General features: G+C 44.7%; 1 protein-coding gene across 2 annotated transcripts in view; it reads left to right on the top strand.

The window, feature by feature from the left end:
- Smg6 (SMG6 nonsense mediated mRNA decay factor) overlaps nt 1–15,229 on the top strand; it is a 214,469-nt gene that overhangs the window by 94,223 nt on the left and 105,017 nt on the right. For both annotated transcript variants that reach the window (XM_055620112.1, XM_055620113.1), the window contains exons 11-12: nt 2,485–2,601; nt 5,250–5,418. In XM_055620112.1, the coding sequence (XP_055476087.1) occupies nt 2,485–2,601; nt 5,250–5,418 (286 nt within the window). The remainder of the gene's footprint in view (nt 1–2,484; nt 2,602–5,249; nt 5,419–15,229) is intronic.

The raw sequence follows: 15,229 nt of genomic DNA on the forward strand, positions 1-15,229 counted from the left end.
GTCTCTGCCCATATTCTCCTCCTGATTCTTACATGCTTGTTTCCTTTCTGTCGCTTTTTTTTAACAACTATCACCTTACTTAAGTGTGTGAGTGGGTGTGTGCGTGTACATACCTGTGGGTGCACATACTACAAGGTGTGGGGGCCCAAGAACAACTTCCAGAATCAGTTCTCTCCTTGTAATATTTGGATTCCAGGAGTCTAGTTCAAGTTAGAAGGCTTAGTGGCAAGTGCCCTACCCATTGAGCCACCTCACCTACTCTTGTTTTCCTGTCTTTTAAAACAGAGGTTTAGCCTTAGCAGAAGACTGGGAGTGGTGATTTATTCTAATCTCAGGGACTGTTCCTCCTCCTCACTGCCTGCTACAGTTGAGTTGTGAAGTTAGAGGGTGACATTTGGGCCCGTTGGGCATCTGGAAGGATAGTGGAAAAACCACAATAGAAGGCGTGCTCCCCTTATGCTATTCATATGTTGAGCCCTTCTGAGCAGCAGCTGACGTCTTATGTCTAGAACTTTGAAAGTGGTTTGGGGTAGACATTGTGTGCTCCAGTCATCCTTGTTCCTGTGGTGAAGACTTAGGAATAGCTGTGGTGGTGTAGTGTTTCCTAGAGTAACTTGTTTAGGTCCTTGGCAAGACTAGCAAGCTGACAGATCAAAATGCACGCAGGCACAGAGATCAAATGTGTGGATAATTATCTTTTTAACACTTGGAGATTCTGAGTTCTCTTGTGTTACTGAGGGGATTAACAGATTAACTGCTGTCAGAGCTAGTGAGTTTGGCCCCTGTGCCATCTCCCTGTGCATTTTGGGTGTCTCATCCTCTGTGGCTGATTTGGACTGCTGTTTCTGGCATGCTGCTGATTGCCCTCAAGACTGGATGAAATGGCTGTTGAAGAATCCGCTGATAATACGTAGGTAAAGGCAGGGATGTGAGAGTTTTATGTAGCTCCCATCAAAGACTCACTTTGCCCATCAACAGAGTGGCTCCTTTCAGTGACCCAAAACTAGAAGGAAGTTAGAACCAGAATCTAAGACTGAGAGGGAAAGGCACTGGTATTAGGAGCCAGATTTACCTTTTTAGCCCTGTGGGGGGGAAAGGAGAGCTAGCGCTGATCAAGCACATTATATGATAAACATTACATTTTATAAAAGTAATTCATTCAGAAAAAACAAGGTTAAAGTGTTTTTGTGTCTCATGTGTGCTCCCTTAGGATGAGGAATAGAGATGACCTAAGCCTACAACCAGAGTTAGCGATCTTAGAAGATAAGTTTTAAATATGTTGTTGATTGTGTTCCTGCTGATGAAATAAGGTTTTGATACTATAGTTTTACATTATCAATAGCTAACTAAAGCAGAGACTCTGTAACTCCAGCTCATTTTGTCCACTTTGAGGTAATGGGCCTTCGGGAAGTGATGTGATAAAAGAATTTATACAGGTGGGGAGGAGTCATTTTTCATCAGTGGTGTAGCCTATGGTGAATTGCTTATGCTTCATTAAATAACCTCACACCTATGCTCATGCTAGCAGCTTTAATTAAAGGTGGTGGGTCACTGAAAAAAAAAAAAGAGGGTGGAGTAGAGAGATGCATATGATCTAAGTGCATTCATGTTTGAACTCACCAAAGAATACATAATGCTTTTAAAGATACAAAAGGGGCTGGAGGATGAGTTTGGAGTCACAGTGACTATCTGGAGGCTCACAGTGTCTGTAACTCTCAGAAGATCCTGCTCCCTCTCTGGCCTCTCCAGGCACTGGTCATGCGTATGGTGTACATATTTACATGTGATCAAAGAACTTATACATGTTAAATAAAAATTAAAAACAAAGAAAATTAAAAATAAAACATGAAAATAGGAGAGGGACTTGTTGGGAAGTACAAGGGGTTCAGAGGGACTGGTGGGGGAGAGAAGGGCACAGAGTGAATATACTCCAACTATATTACATATCTATGATATAGATGTTTGTATGTATGCATACATAAAATTATCAGTGAATTTTAAAAATAGGAACACATGCTACAGTTAAGTTATGCAGTATTTTACCTTACCTTTTCAATTTTCTAATCCTTGAACATTCTAGAAATAAAAGTGTCTTTGTGGCACTGCCTTTTCATCTACACACACACTTCCTTTGTTAGAAATTTTTCATACTGTGTACTCAAGAAGAGCCTAAAGTTGATTTGTGTTGATTTTAAGTCCATATAGTAAGTGATACATGTTTTTTATTAAAAATAACAAATTTAAAAATTCAAAAGACTTCCCTAGGGGATCTTTGATGTTATCACATATGTATCTATGTGCAGGGCATGCTGGCAAGTGCTCTGAATAGAATACAAAGCCATATAAATGAGCTTACTACCACCACCTGTAGTTTTAGAGGGAGAAAAAAAAAGCTGAGCAATGGGGTCAGGAAGCCCCTTCATAGGCCAGCAAAGTGGCACTTTTCCCTGGGGTATGATGGAGTTTTCTTTTGCTTCTTCACAGACTGCTTCTCAGAGGAATGTCGTTCTGTGATCCAGGAACAAGCTGCATCCTTGGGCTTGGCTATGTTTTCTCTACTGGTACAGCGCTGCACATGCTTACTTAAGGACTCTGCCAAAGGTACGTACACAGGAGAACGCCTGGCCATTGGGTCTTCCCATTGCCCAACCCTGTCCAGATGCATCGCAGAGTGCCGGTGCTCGGTCTTCGTGCTGGTCTCTGTTCTTCCTTTTGCTGCATTAACCAGTCTACAGTCTGATGGCCTGTCAGGCTCTCTTTCCTTTGTGGCTCTATTCTTCCCTTTTGTTTTTTAGTAGTTAGGAATTTCATGCTGCCTGAGGGCTATTATGTGGGATCATTTGTTTGTTTGTTGGCTTTATTTTCATTCATTCATCCCCCCACTCATTCATTCATTCGCTTGCTTCCTCAATTGCTTGCAGGGTCTCTCTCACTGTGTAGTCTTTGTTGGCCTGGAACTCACAGATGATCTGCCTGCCCCTGCTTTCCTTATGCTGGGATTAAAGGCATACACAACCACATCTGGCCTCTTACATGTTCTTTTATCTTTACAAAGACCCGAAGAGGGGCTGGAGAGATGGCTCAGTGGTTAAGAGCACTGGCTGCTCTTCCAGAGGTTTGATTCCCAGCACCCACGTTAGCTGACAACCATCTGTAACTTCGATTGCAGGGGGTCCGACGCCCTCTTCTGGCCTCTGAGGACATCAGAAATGCAAGTGGTGCACGAACATATATTCAGGCAAAACACCCACACACCTACAAAAATAAAACAGATAAAAGACCTGAAGGCTGAGGATCTTCCCTGTGTTAGTGACTGAAAACATAGGTTCTCTATATTTTCACAATTTGTGGTTTTATGCTTTTATTTTTGTGTCTCTTTTCAGTATGTGGTAGCTGCTATACTCACTGTGGGCTAGCTCTCTTAAGCTCACTGAACTAAGTAGGTACTACTCGTCCTTGCCTTGAGGTATTATGCCAGATTTTTTATGTTACCTAGAATTCTACCTTAGATTACTGTAGCCAAGAAATGTAGGACTCAGGTCAGACCTTCCTCAGTTCCTGTATCACTATTGGTAAGCAACAAGACTCCCCCTCTGTTATCCCATTAGACCAGTGTTGTGAATGCCTCTTGCTTCTAGAGTTGCCTTTTGTTCAAGGATAGAACCAACTTTTTTATTTTGAAACAGTTCCACATTTACAAAACAGTTGAGTTTAATGGCTTGTACCTGTGGTCTCAGTGACTCAGGAGGTACAAACAGGAAGACTAGGAGTTCAGGATCACTCTTGGCTATAGAGAGAGTTTGAGATCAGACTGGACTACACGATACCCTGTCCTAAAAAACAAAAATAGGCCTAACAGTATGGCTCAGTAGGTAAAGCACACAATCTAACAACTGAGTTCGGCCCTCAGAACCCATTTAAAAATGGAAAGAGAGAACTGACTCCACTAAATTGTCCTCTGATGTCTATATGCACCCACACACACTAACACACACACACACACGCACACACACACACACACACACACACACACACACACGGTAATAATAAACACCATTTAAAAAATAATAAAAAGCGCTTCTTTTTATATTTTATATATGCTTCTTCTTGACTCCCAGGTAGTTAATATTTTACCATGTCTTTAAACATACCCATGCACACTTACTGCTTTTGTTCTGACCCATTTGATCTTGAGTTGCAAGCATGGTGGCCATTACACTAAGGACGATGTCTTAAGAGTCAACAGTTCAGCGATAATGTATTTACCTAGCATTTACAGTCCTAGGTTATATCCCTAGCAAAACAATAAACAAATAAAAACAATGATCCAAACCAGAGAATCAGGGCTAGAGCAGTGGTTCAGTGGCTAAGAGTCCATATTACTCTTGCAGAGAACCTGAGCTCTTTTCGCAGTACTCACACTGGACAACTCGAAACTATAACTCTACCTGTACCCCCAGCTCCAGGGCATCCAAATGTCTAATAAAATCAACTAAAAAACAAAATTGGAAAAAAAAAAATCAATGTTGATGTAGTACTATTATTGAGTCTATGGACCTTATTCAATTTTATGAATTTTCCTGATAATGATCTTTGTTGAGAAAGAGGCGTTTAAAGTCACTCTGTAGCCCAGTCAGAGCTGAAACTCAAATTTCTCCTGTCTCAGCCTCCAGAATACTGGAATTATGAGCATGTGCTACTATGCTCAGCTCTAATAATGTTCTTTGGGCAGCAGGATTTGGGGTGGGGGTGAGGTTCTGCGCAAGGGTCTAATCCAGGATTACGTGTTGCATTTAAATGCTGTGGCTCTTTACTCTCTTCCAATCTGTCTCTCTTTTCCCTCATAACCTTGACATTATTGAAATACAGGCCATTTTATTTTGTAGAATATTTTGCAATTTGGGTTTTTCTGCTACTTCCTTCTGATTAAGTTTAAGTTTTGCAGTTGTGTCAGGAACTCTGATGCCATCTTGGCACTGTGCTAAAGGGTTTAAGATGGTGAGCTGGAGACTCACATAAGAATGCAGCTGGCCCCAGGTAAAGCAGAAGCAGGTGTCTTTGGGGAAACCAGTTTCCTGGGTCTTTTTTCCTGTGCTCAGAGTGCCCACAGGTGCATGTTTTCACTTTGGAGTCCAGCTCCTGTGAACTTAGTCTCCCAATGCTAAGAGTTTGCTGCTGTCCCAGCATGCTAGGCTTCACTGAAGGACCACAGCACACACGGGTCCAGTTCTCATGCTTTGCCTCTGCAGCTCAGCTGTCCTCTCCTGAGGACCAAGAGGACCAAGATGACATCAAGGTGTCTTCCTTCGTTCCGGACCTGAAGGAGCTGCTCCCCAGTGTGAAAGTCTGGTCAGATTGGATGCTTGGCTACCCGGACACCTGGAATCCTCCACCCACATCTTTGGATCTGCCCTTGCAGTAAGTTGGCTTGCCTGTTCCTTCCACACTGTGACAGTGTTCAGTATGTTCCTACCCTGACACACACATACCTTGTCCCTAGTCATTGCTTTCTTCTAACCGTTACAGCCTCCTTATTTCTTCCTCATTTGAACTTTGGTTCTTCCATTCCCCTAACATCTTCCTTGTCTCTGATGTTTTAGGTTATTTTGGCCTGTTTTCCAGTCTTTTCCTTTCCTTTCTCTTGAATGCTCTTTTTTTTTTTTTTATGGAGCTCTAGCTCCATAGTTCTCTGTCTTGTTCTTTGTCCTTGTCATTACTTCTTCATCCTCACTTTATGCTTACTGTTCATGCTTACCATCTTTGCAGCAGGCTCTTGGTCTGGATATGTGTTGATGCATGTGTGAGACTTTGTCTCTTTCTCTCCTTTCACTTCTGTGTATGTTATCTTTTGTACTCAGTGTTTTTCACCTTCTCTTGTGGTATTTAAAGTGTTCTGGGGGATGAGTGGGTAATATGTCTCTTCCTTCTCTATTCACTTATTCCGTCTTCTCACCTGGTCTCTGTGTAGTGTCTGTAGAATTATCTGTTGGGGTGAGGTGTATTGGTCTGAGGATATGTGGTTCTGCGTAGATGCTCTGTATAGATATGTGTATTTTTAGGCTTTATTGTTTATTGTTGTTTCAGAATAGTAGTAAAACATGTAATGGAATCTGCCATTGTAACAATTTTTATATTTATAATTCATTGACATAAATTATGTGCAGAGTTTTGTACAACCAGGTGTACAGACTCTTTCTTTGTCTGTGTCTGGATTTATTTGACTGGCCCTGGCAGTCTGGGTATTTTGTCCTTGGGTATCTATGGACCTGTGTATTTTAATGTCTGTCTGCACCAATTAGGAAGTTCTGGGTGTTTCTACTTCTGTATGGTTGTATGTCAAGGGGGCATTCAATATGCCTGCCAGTGACAGCCTATATGTGTCTGTGTGTATCAGTGTATGGCTATATGTGTTGTATTTATATGATAGGTTTCTGTCTGGGCCTATGGCCATTTGCATCTGAGGTTTTTATGTCCTTGAGTCTGTGTTGGGGTTCATGCATCCATTCCTGTAGGGGTCTGCTCCAGTGTCTGGATCTATGTCGATATCCTCTTTTAGATGTATTTATTCATTCATTTACTTTTTTGTATGTGAATGTTTTGCTTGTGTGTTTATCTATGCACCACATGTGCATAATGTTTAGTGCCTGTGGAGGTCAGAAGAGGGGATTGGAGTCCCTATAATTTGACTGACAGACAGTTGTGAGCTACCATGTAGGGGCACTGAGAATTGAACCCGATCTTCTGCAAGAACAATAAGTGCTCTTAGCCACTAAGCCATCATCTTTTCAATACCTAAATAGGTTCTTGAAAGCCCATGCCTTTGTCCAAATTTATACCTCGATGTAATGTATTTGTCAATTTGATTGTCTTTGTGTGCTAATATGAATGTCTCTGTTGGAGAAGGATTCTTTGTATAAGGATTTGTCTTTGTCTTCCTGTCTGTCTCTACTTGTCCCAGCTTGTTTCTGCTTGCCTTTTTTTTTTTTTTTTTTTTTTTTGTTTGTCTCCCTTTACTAGGTATATATATGATTGTATCAGGGCTCTGCAAACTACCCCACCACCCAAGAATGGTATACATTTTAAATGGTTTGAAAAAAAATTCAAACTCATGAAAATTATATACAAGTCATATTTCAGTAATGTTGTATGCAAGCACAGCCAGGCTTATTTGTTTACTTTTGGTCTATGGCTGCTTTTATATAACAGCAGCAGAATTGAGTGTTTGGCACAGGGTCCATGCAGCCCACAGAGCCTACAATACTCCACAGCCTGTTGCAAAGAAGACCCTCAAGCTCTCATTCTGTTATTTATGTTTGCACAGTAGTGTCTGTATGTAGGCATCATCTCTGTTAGCTCTCTCTCCCCTCTTTCTTTCTCTTTTCTTTCTTCTTCTCAACTCATCTCTTAATCTCTCTCCATGTCACTGATTTTCTCTCTTTATCTACCCACTACTCAGTTTCTCCCTTCTGTCTTCCCATACCTGTGTACAAGCACAAGCTGCTCTGGGCGCTGTGTAGCTGTATGATTTTGTGTTTTGGAATAAGCATTTGTACCTAGTACCTCATCATTTATGTCCAGGGCTCTTCTGGGAGGAGGACACACTAGAGGGTAGAGGATAGATACCTTGGCTGCTGCTGAGGAATGAAGAGGAGAGTTTCTCTGGATTGGCTGCCAGACATGTATATCCCCTAGACTCGTGGGTGACCAACAGAGGGAAGGCAGCAGCAGAGATTTCTGGTCAGTAGTCACTGAACTTTCTTTGTGAGCTCTGTAGTCTTGACTCTTTGCCTACTTTCCTTTTCAATTGTTTCCTTGCCCCTCACCCCAAAAGGCACCCCTGCACTATTCCTCCTGCTTTCTCTGGTTCCTCCCTAGCTCTAGCTTTGTAACTGTGTGGACAGTGCTCCCAGCATCAGACAGTTTACATGCTTTCTGTGAGCCTTCCTAGGTTTCCAAAATATGTTCCAGACTGAGGTCTCATGAGCAGGGTTGAACCCTGAGTTGAGCAGCTGGAGCCACACAAAAGAACTAACCTGCTGGCCAGGGGCAGCTGTTTCCTAGCAGTGATCCCTGAAGAGTTAGCATCTACAGTCTCAAATTTTTAGGCTATTAAACTGTAATGTGGACTAGGCAATTTGCAACTTTGGGGAAAAAACAACTAGGAAAAGTCACAACTTTCTAAGTATCTAAGCCATTGCTTCTGATGTGTGAACTGAATGGCCACTGAGTAGTCTTTCCTTCTGTCAGGGACAGGGAAGTAGAACATTTGTCCCTTGAGCTTGAGTCTTTCTGGGTCACCTCAGCCCATATCCACAGTCCCTTAGCTATGTTCCACTCTTGTCCTGGTTTGTTAACTCTTCTGTAGCACTTCTCCCTTCAGCATTTGTTTGGCTTTGGAAATGCAATGCTTATGTTTAAGTGCTGGGTTTCGTTTGCTTGAGGTGCTGAGCCTGTTTTCCCTTTGGATGCTGGAGCAAATGGTCCAGTGCCAGCTGCCAGCTTGTGTCTTGCTGCTTGTCTTTGGATAAGGGCTCACTCAGTCTACAGCTGGACACATGGTTTAAGCTACAGCCATCTCCAGTAGGACTAGAAGGGGTTGGAACAAGAGACTCCTATTTGCTTCATTTATTCAGACTTCACAGAGAAAAAAAAAAAATCTGACCCAATACTATATTGAATGTGACTTCCCAGTAAAGAATTTTTTGTGGCTGTAGGCATTCACTGTTGTGAACTGGTCAGGGAAAACGTCAGTGTGGCCAGGTATTAGGTCCCTTGTTCTCGTGTTCTCCCTCTTCTCCTTCCATCCTGTTCCCCTCCCCTGCCTGTCATCAGGATCAGCAGCTGACTGTCTCTGGAATGCAAGTTTAAGTGTCAAGCAGCAGTTGCTGTCCTTGGGCCTGACCCCAAGGCATGGTCATATAAGGACTAAGTTCAGCAGAGCAAACCTGGTGTGACTGACGTCGGAGGTAGTTCCATTTTCTAGCCTTAAGATCTTGAGCGTTGGAAAGGTGGCTTAAAAATTTTGCTTTTCCTCTTCTTTCGTCTTTCCTGTAAATGGCTATCTGCATACTACCAGTAAATAATGCTTAGATCATTGATACACTTTGGTGACTCTGTCCCTTTCAAACTTGTGTCTTGCACTCATCCATCCACTCCATGGAGATCTTTTTTCTTTCTTTTGTTTTCATTTGGTCTGTCTGGTTTTTGAGATAAATTTTTGCTCTATTATCCAGGTTGACCTGGAACTCACTATGTAGTTCAGGCTGGCTTCATTCAGCTCTGTGGAATTCTTCCTGCCTCAACCTTGAAGTACTGGTATTACAGGTGTGAGTTATCAGACATGGCTTTTATGAAGTCATCTTTTGAGGCCATAGGCAGTAATATACCCTAGATAGCTCTATAGAGGTCAGAAGCGTAACACCCTGACACTGGAGAGTTCTTGATGATCTTCACTTTGAAAGATTTAGGAATGCTCTCCAGGGAGTAAGAAGGAAATGGCTTCCACTTACTGCCATCCCTTTATGTGCTTTCATTGGTTCTTGCCTGCATTTCTTCTCTGTGCAGATTTCTCTGATCTTAAGATAAGGTGACCAGATAGTGTATATTTCCTCTTGCATTTCCTCTCTAGGAAATCCACCCCCAGATGATCCCTCTGACCCTTACTTCATTTTGTCTCCTTCATTTGTTGCCCTCTCTCCTTGGATGTTTAGAGGGATTCAAGGCACACTATCCTCCACTGTCTGGGGGGATTCTAAAGCTCACCATTAGACGTCTTGGTTCTCATTACTGTGTTCCTCTTCTTTCTAGTGAGATCTACTGTCCCTAGGTAGGCACATAGGGAGCACTTATGATGATGCTGACAGAATCTCATTATTCTTGAGGAGCTGATAAGGGAGGGTTTGCAGAGCCACTTGTTCCTTCCCCACAGTGGCATTTAGTCCGGAGTCAGCATGTAGGTAAGGAGCCTTCACTTGGATCTGTTAGGAGGTGTGCTAGAATGGCTCCATGTCCCAGGAGCTTTTTCAGGCAGGAGCATTGTAGTGAGCTGTGGCAAGTGGTGGCTGTGTCCACTGTAAAAGGCAGTATAGAGGGTTTTGGTCATTTTAGAACAGACTTCAGTGTTTGGAGGGACCACCTTCTTGACCTGTCAACTAGTACAGTTTCTTAGCTCTTCTACACCAGGGCTTTTTTGAAGCAGGAAAGGCAGGCAGCTGCTTTCTACTTCACCACGTGGCCATGAGGAAAGCCGAGGGAAGAGAAGCTGAGCAGCAGTCTTCCATGAACCTAGACATAGGAACTCCTTGTATCCCAGGACCTTGGGCAGAGCCAGGGCAGTGGGACAACCTACCTCATTTCACAGTCTCTGCTGAAGCCAAATCTTCCCTCATCTTGATCTCTAGTTCTCAGTAAGTGAAAGAGTCAGGGGACTTTGAGAACATCCAAACCTAGCCCAGCTGTGGCAGTTGGTTTATTGCTTTCAGCTGGTACTTGAACCCAGGTCCTGGTCTTGGAGGCTTTCCCAGGTTTAATCCCCAGAGCTTTCTCTGCAGCTGTATGACACTGTGCTGACCCCGAATGAGGATAGGAAAATAGAACCAGTGCCAAGCCAGAGTCTCTTTTTCATTTGGAGTCTGGCTGTCTGCCCATGACCAGGGTTACATAATGGGAAACATAGCTGGGGCTCTGGAGAGCCCGCGTTTCACCAGGCTGCCCAGACCTTCGAATTCTGACGCTATATATCTTCCTAATTGTAGCTCGGATGCATTTATCACACTGTTGGATTGGAGTACTGTTTAAAAAAAAAAAAATCTAGAAATTCCTGGAGTTGCTGCTTTTCCATTGCTTGTCCTATACAGTCTGCAGAGCACACTTGAAAAAAACTCCTAGGGAGCTCTCTCAGGCTCTCTCATCTGAGAGAAAAGGGGTGTGTCCTCAAGGAACTCACGTATGTTGGCCTTGTAGATGAGATAGAAAATCTTGAGTTAAAGAAGCAGCTAGTTCGAGTACCCTCATAGGCCACTTTGAATGAGAACTAATCCTAAATCTAATCGGCAGCCTTTCAAGGCTGCTTAAAACGCCTTCCCAAAGAGCATTTTAGGAGGTCACTAAGTAATAGTCCATCAGCACTTCCCTGAAGGAAGTGCTGGTGACTGTGGGAAGCCCCTTTGCTACCCTGGCTCCCCACCCAGTCTCCCTGGCTCCAGTTTGGGGCGTCAGCACTTCAGCCTGGCACCAAGGGGTTCCTCTTCCTCCAAGTGCTGAGTGTGGGGCACACATGCTCTCTCCCATGGCAGGAGCCTCTGTCTCCTCTCCGCTCCTCCCACAGGGCTCCTTGTGAGAGGAAGGGGTGTTGGTCTAAGGCTTTGGTCTGCCCTTAGCAGGGTGCAGCAGCTGACCCCAGGGAGAGGCCTTCCAGCATTGGACTAAGGTTATTTGGGTCCAGTGTATGCTAAACTGAGAAGACGTGTTGGAGTGGTTACAGCTGAAAGTTTGGAGAGGCAGCAACCGTGAGAATCCGCACCAGGGAGGCCGCCAAGTGCTCTGCTCAGGCCCTGGAGATGTCAGAATCCCCTAGGGGCCGCTTTTTCCCAAACCCAGTGCCGATGGGTTTAACACACTACAGTGATGTTACGGAGGCTATACATATGAACATGACTTGAGAGAACTGAAATCATGACTAGATAGAGTTTGGGTAGAAGACCTAGGAGAAACACTTTGGTACTTGAGAAATCCTACAATGAGGTTACAATGACCTGTTACTGACTATAGGCCCCTACCTTCACTTCCTGGAAACATGAAGGAGGTTATGTCCTTGCTCTAGTACAGCTTCAGAATTTGGTTTGCTGTGCTAGACAGAACTGGTTTGGAGTGCTCTCAGAGGCCCGGTTGACTTGCTTTCTATGAACTAGGATTGTTAGAGGGTTAGTCTTCAGCTAGATCTCTCCTGTTCCATCGCTTATCTGTAGATACCTCCTACTCGTGGAGCGTGGAGCGTTGCTGCTTGTCTCAGCTTCCAGAAGAGCGATCTCTTTGTATCGCGGCAGCATCGGAACACAGGTGCTGCGGCTCCTGTGTCTCTGAGAGCCTACCGCAGTTCTTGCCGCTGAGGCTCCGGAACCGCGTACTCACCCCACTTCAGACAGGCGGTTGACAGAACTGAGTAACGTTTAAAGCCCAAATATTATTCTTCTAACGCCGTTAGACTTGTTAGGTTTAGATCCATTTCTGCTACTAGCTGCTCATATCCTGCCATTTTTCTGCAGTTGAGTGAGAAGTGTGCCAAGGCAACCAGGGACATATGTTGTCTGTTGATCCAGTGAGTTGGGCTCCCACAGGGAAATATATTTTTTTCAAACAGGGTAATGCACATCTTCAAGCATTGGCTTGATAGTTTTTTGTCTTTCTCAATGAGTCTGTACTGAGTGGGCTTTTAGCTTCCTTGTACCTACTTCCTGTACCACCTTAGCTGTTTCCAGATCTCTTCACCCCAGGAACCCAAAACCCAACTTGTTTCCCATCTGTACTACTCCTCTGATCTTCCATAGCTCTGAAACACAATGCAGGGCTTCTTCTCACTCAACTCTTTCCGGGTTTGTTCTGCAGCTGTGGAGTTTGAATGTTAGTGTTTAAACAAGCTGGTATTACACAGGAAATGGCCACCTCCACAGGCCCCTGCAGGCTTGTAACATGGGGTCATTGTACTTGATATTAATCACCAGTCAGCCTATTCCCCCAGTAAAAATATGAAGAAGTGTGTGTGCTCAGTCTTCCTTGGTCTTTCCAGACAGACAGTCGGAGCCCTGGTCAGAGCACTCCAACCTGTTGCCTTGCCTTAGTTTTGTCTGCTGGAGCTCTGGGAACAGTCTTCCCCGACTCTGTCCCTGGCAGAGAGCAGACCTGGCTCCTCGCGAGTTTCCGACAAGGAGATGATGGCTGTGGTATACCATGCCTCATATGTTCCACACCTTAGCCTTGCAGGGCACATAGTTGAGTAGCATCTCCTGTGAGAGAACTCTGTAACTTTAGGAACATGGAAAACTGTGGGCCCACCTGACAGCAGAGCTTCTCAGTCCCTTGGACCGAAGAGTGGTCTGATGCTATTTGCAGAACTAACCTCAGCCTGAAGGGTTAATCTGATTCCCCAAGTCAATATCCTCCAAACAACCAGCCAAGAGTGTGTGTCGGTTCATTTCTGGGAAATGTGTTTCCCCAGTCACCTGGGCTGGCCTGGGCTGCATTGTATCGGCCAGCAGCTGCACTGCACTCAAACTGACAGCTACATTAAACCTTGGAATTCTGAGGCAATAAAAAGTAAATTAACTCTTATTTTTTCCCTTGCTGGTGGAGTAAGTGAATGCATGTCTGTAGTGAACCTTGGTACTGAGTGCATGCCTCTGACTAGTCATTTCTCGTCTGTCCCAGGCTAGGATCTGGCATTCAGACTCCAGCCAGGGGTCTGCCTTCCTGGTGTGTGGTGTGTTCTGTGAGGTTGGGCCAGTGGGTCACCTTGCAACTGCTGATCCCTGCACACTAATCGCACCCCAGCTGCTGAGAGACTCCCTTGCCACCATTCTGGGAGTCATAAATGGCTTTATTGAACACAGTTTCATATTCTCTATTCTCTGGCTGATTTGTGTCTGCTTGGTGAAGAGTGTACCTTAACTTTAGTGGGATTTTGTGGGCTCTGGTACATCCCCAAAATACAAGTTGAACAAGAAGCAGCCAGAACCAAGCATAGGGCCGTATGCCTATGATCCCAGCAGCTAGAACTACTGAGGTAGTGAGGTTAGCCTAAGCTACAGAGTGAGGCTTTGTCCACCCATCTTCCCATCCTCCACCAACCTTGACTCCTTGGGGTCCAAGGGCTGCTGTGAGGTGAAGGTTAGATGACACTTCTTATTGGGATACGGAAGAAACATGGGAAAATATCCAAGATGTCCTCCTTCAACTTAGACAGGAAACTGTTCACCCATGGAACTGACCTCTCAGCCCAGTGGCACAGTTGAAGTAAGCTTCTAGAAACTATACCATCCTCTAACAGGCATCAGCTTTTTAGTTCAGGCATCTCACCTTGGTTTTTGGAGAACCTTTCTTTTTGTTGTTGTTCTTATTGTTGTTACTTTGCTGATTCTTCTTATTTCCTACCCCTTTGTCACGACTTGGCTCATGGGTACCAACAAGATCAGGCTGAACTGATTGCGAGACTGACTTTTCATGGAAGCATTTTCATATATCCCCTTGATTCTGATCAGTCTAGCTTGACCCTTGGGCTGCTTTTATTTATATTTCTGACTTGGGAACTCGGGGCACTTCCTATGTCTTTTGGCACCAGCTGCTGTCTTATGAAATCAACAGGGTAAAAACTCTCATCTACCTTATCACTGCAGTATGTCATAAGGTTTTGGCACAAGGTGGGTGGTAATGGGCAAAAGATAGACGTGGGCAGGGGTCCTTAGTGGTGGCCAGCAGTCTCTGGAAGGAGTCAGTTTTGGTTTATCTGAGCCTTAGGGGACAGGAGAGCATGGTAATGAGAACCACATGGTACCACATATTTCTTCTTGGATCCAAGATGGTAAGGGTGGGAGGATGAGAGGGATGTGGGGCCTCCCACTGAGGAAACTGTGGGTGATTTTCTGCCGCCTCTTTCTGGCTGGGGATGCTGCTGCCCACACCCCCATCCCTAACTATGTCCTCAGGCAGCCTTGACCTGTATAGCACCAACCAGGGCCTCCAAGCCAAGAACTCAGATGGGAGACTTTTCACCTTCTTCCTTCTCACGGCCGTTTTTCCTGTTTATTTTCCAAATTGCTGCTCTGCAGCCGAGCAGTGCCTGTTGGCCAAAGCTCACCAAGCTGTGGGATCAGACTCCGGCAGTGGGCTCAAGTGGCTAGCAGGGCACTGGGGGAGGAAGCAGGGAACTGGAAGAGCCTCCCTATGTGTCTCCCATGGGCAGCACTAACCTCAGAGGCAGCCCTGAGCAGCCCTATCACATCCGGTGCTTGTCTCTGCAGCCGGGCCGGAGGATAAACTATCAGAGCTGTGGGGCAGTGCATCATTCCTCTTCTTATTTTCTTCTCTGCAGATGGGGTCGTGGAAAGTTCAGTTCCTTTTAACCCTCAAAGTTCTGTTTATTCTACAGCTGGTAGCCTGAGTGCCGCATTTCCCATTACATCACAGAGGAGCCCAGGCAGATTTCTGCGCAGAAACGTGTTGCAACTGTTTATTTTTT

This window comes from Psammomys obesus, unplaced genomic scaffold (assembly GCF_907164565.1).
Source record: "Psammomys obesus unplaced genomic scaffold, mPsaObe1.curated_primary_1811, whole genome shotgun sequence".
Classification (NCBI taxonomy): domain Eukaryota; kingdom Metazoa; phylum Chordata; class Mammalia; order Rodentia; family Muridae; genus Psammomys; species Psammomys obesus.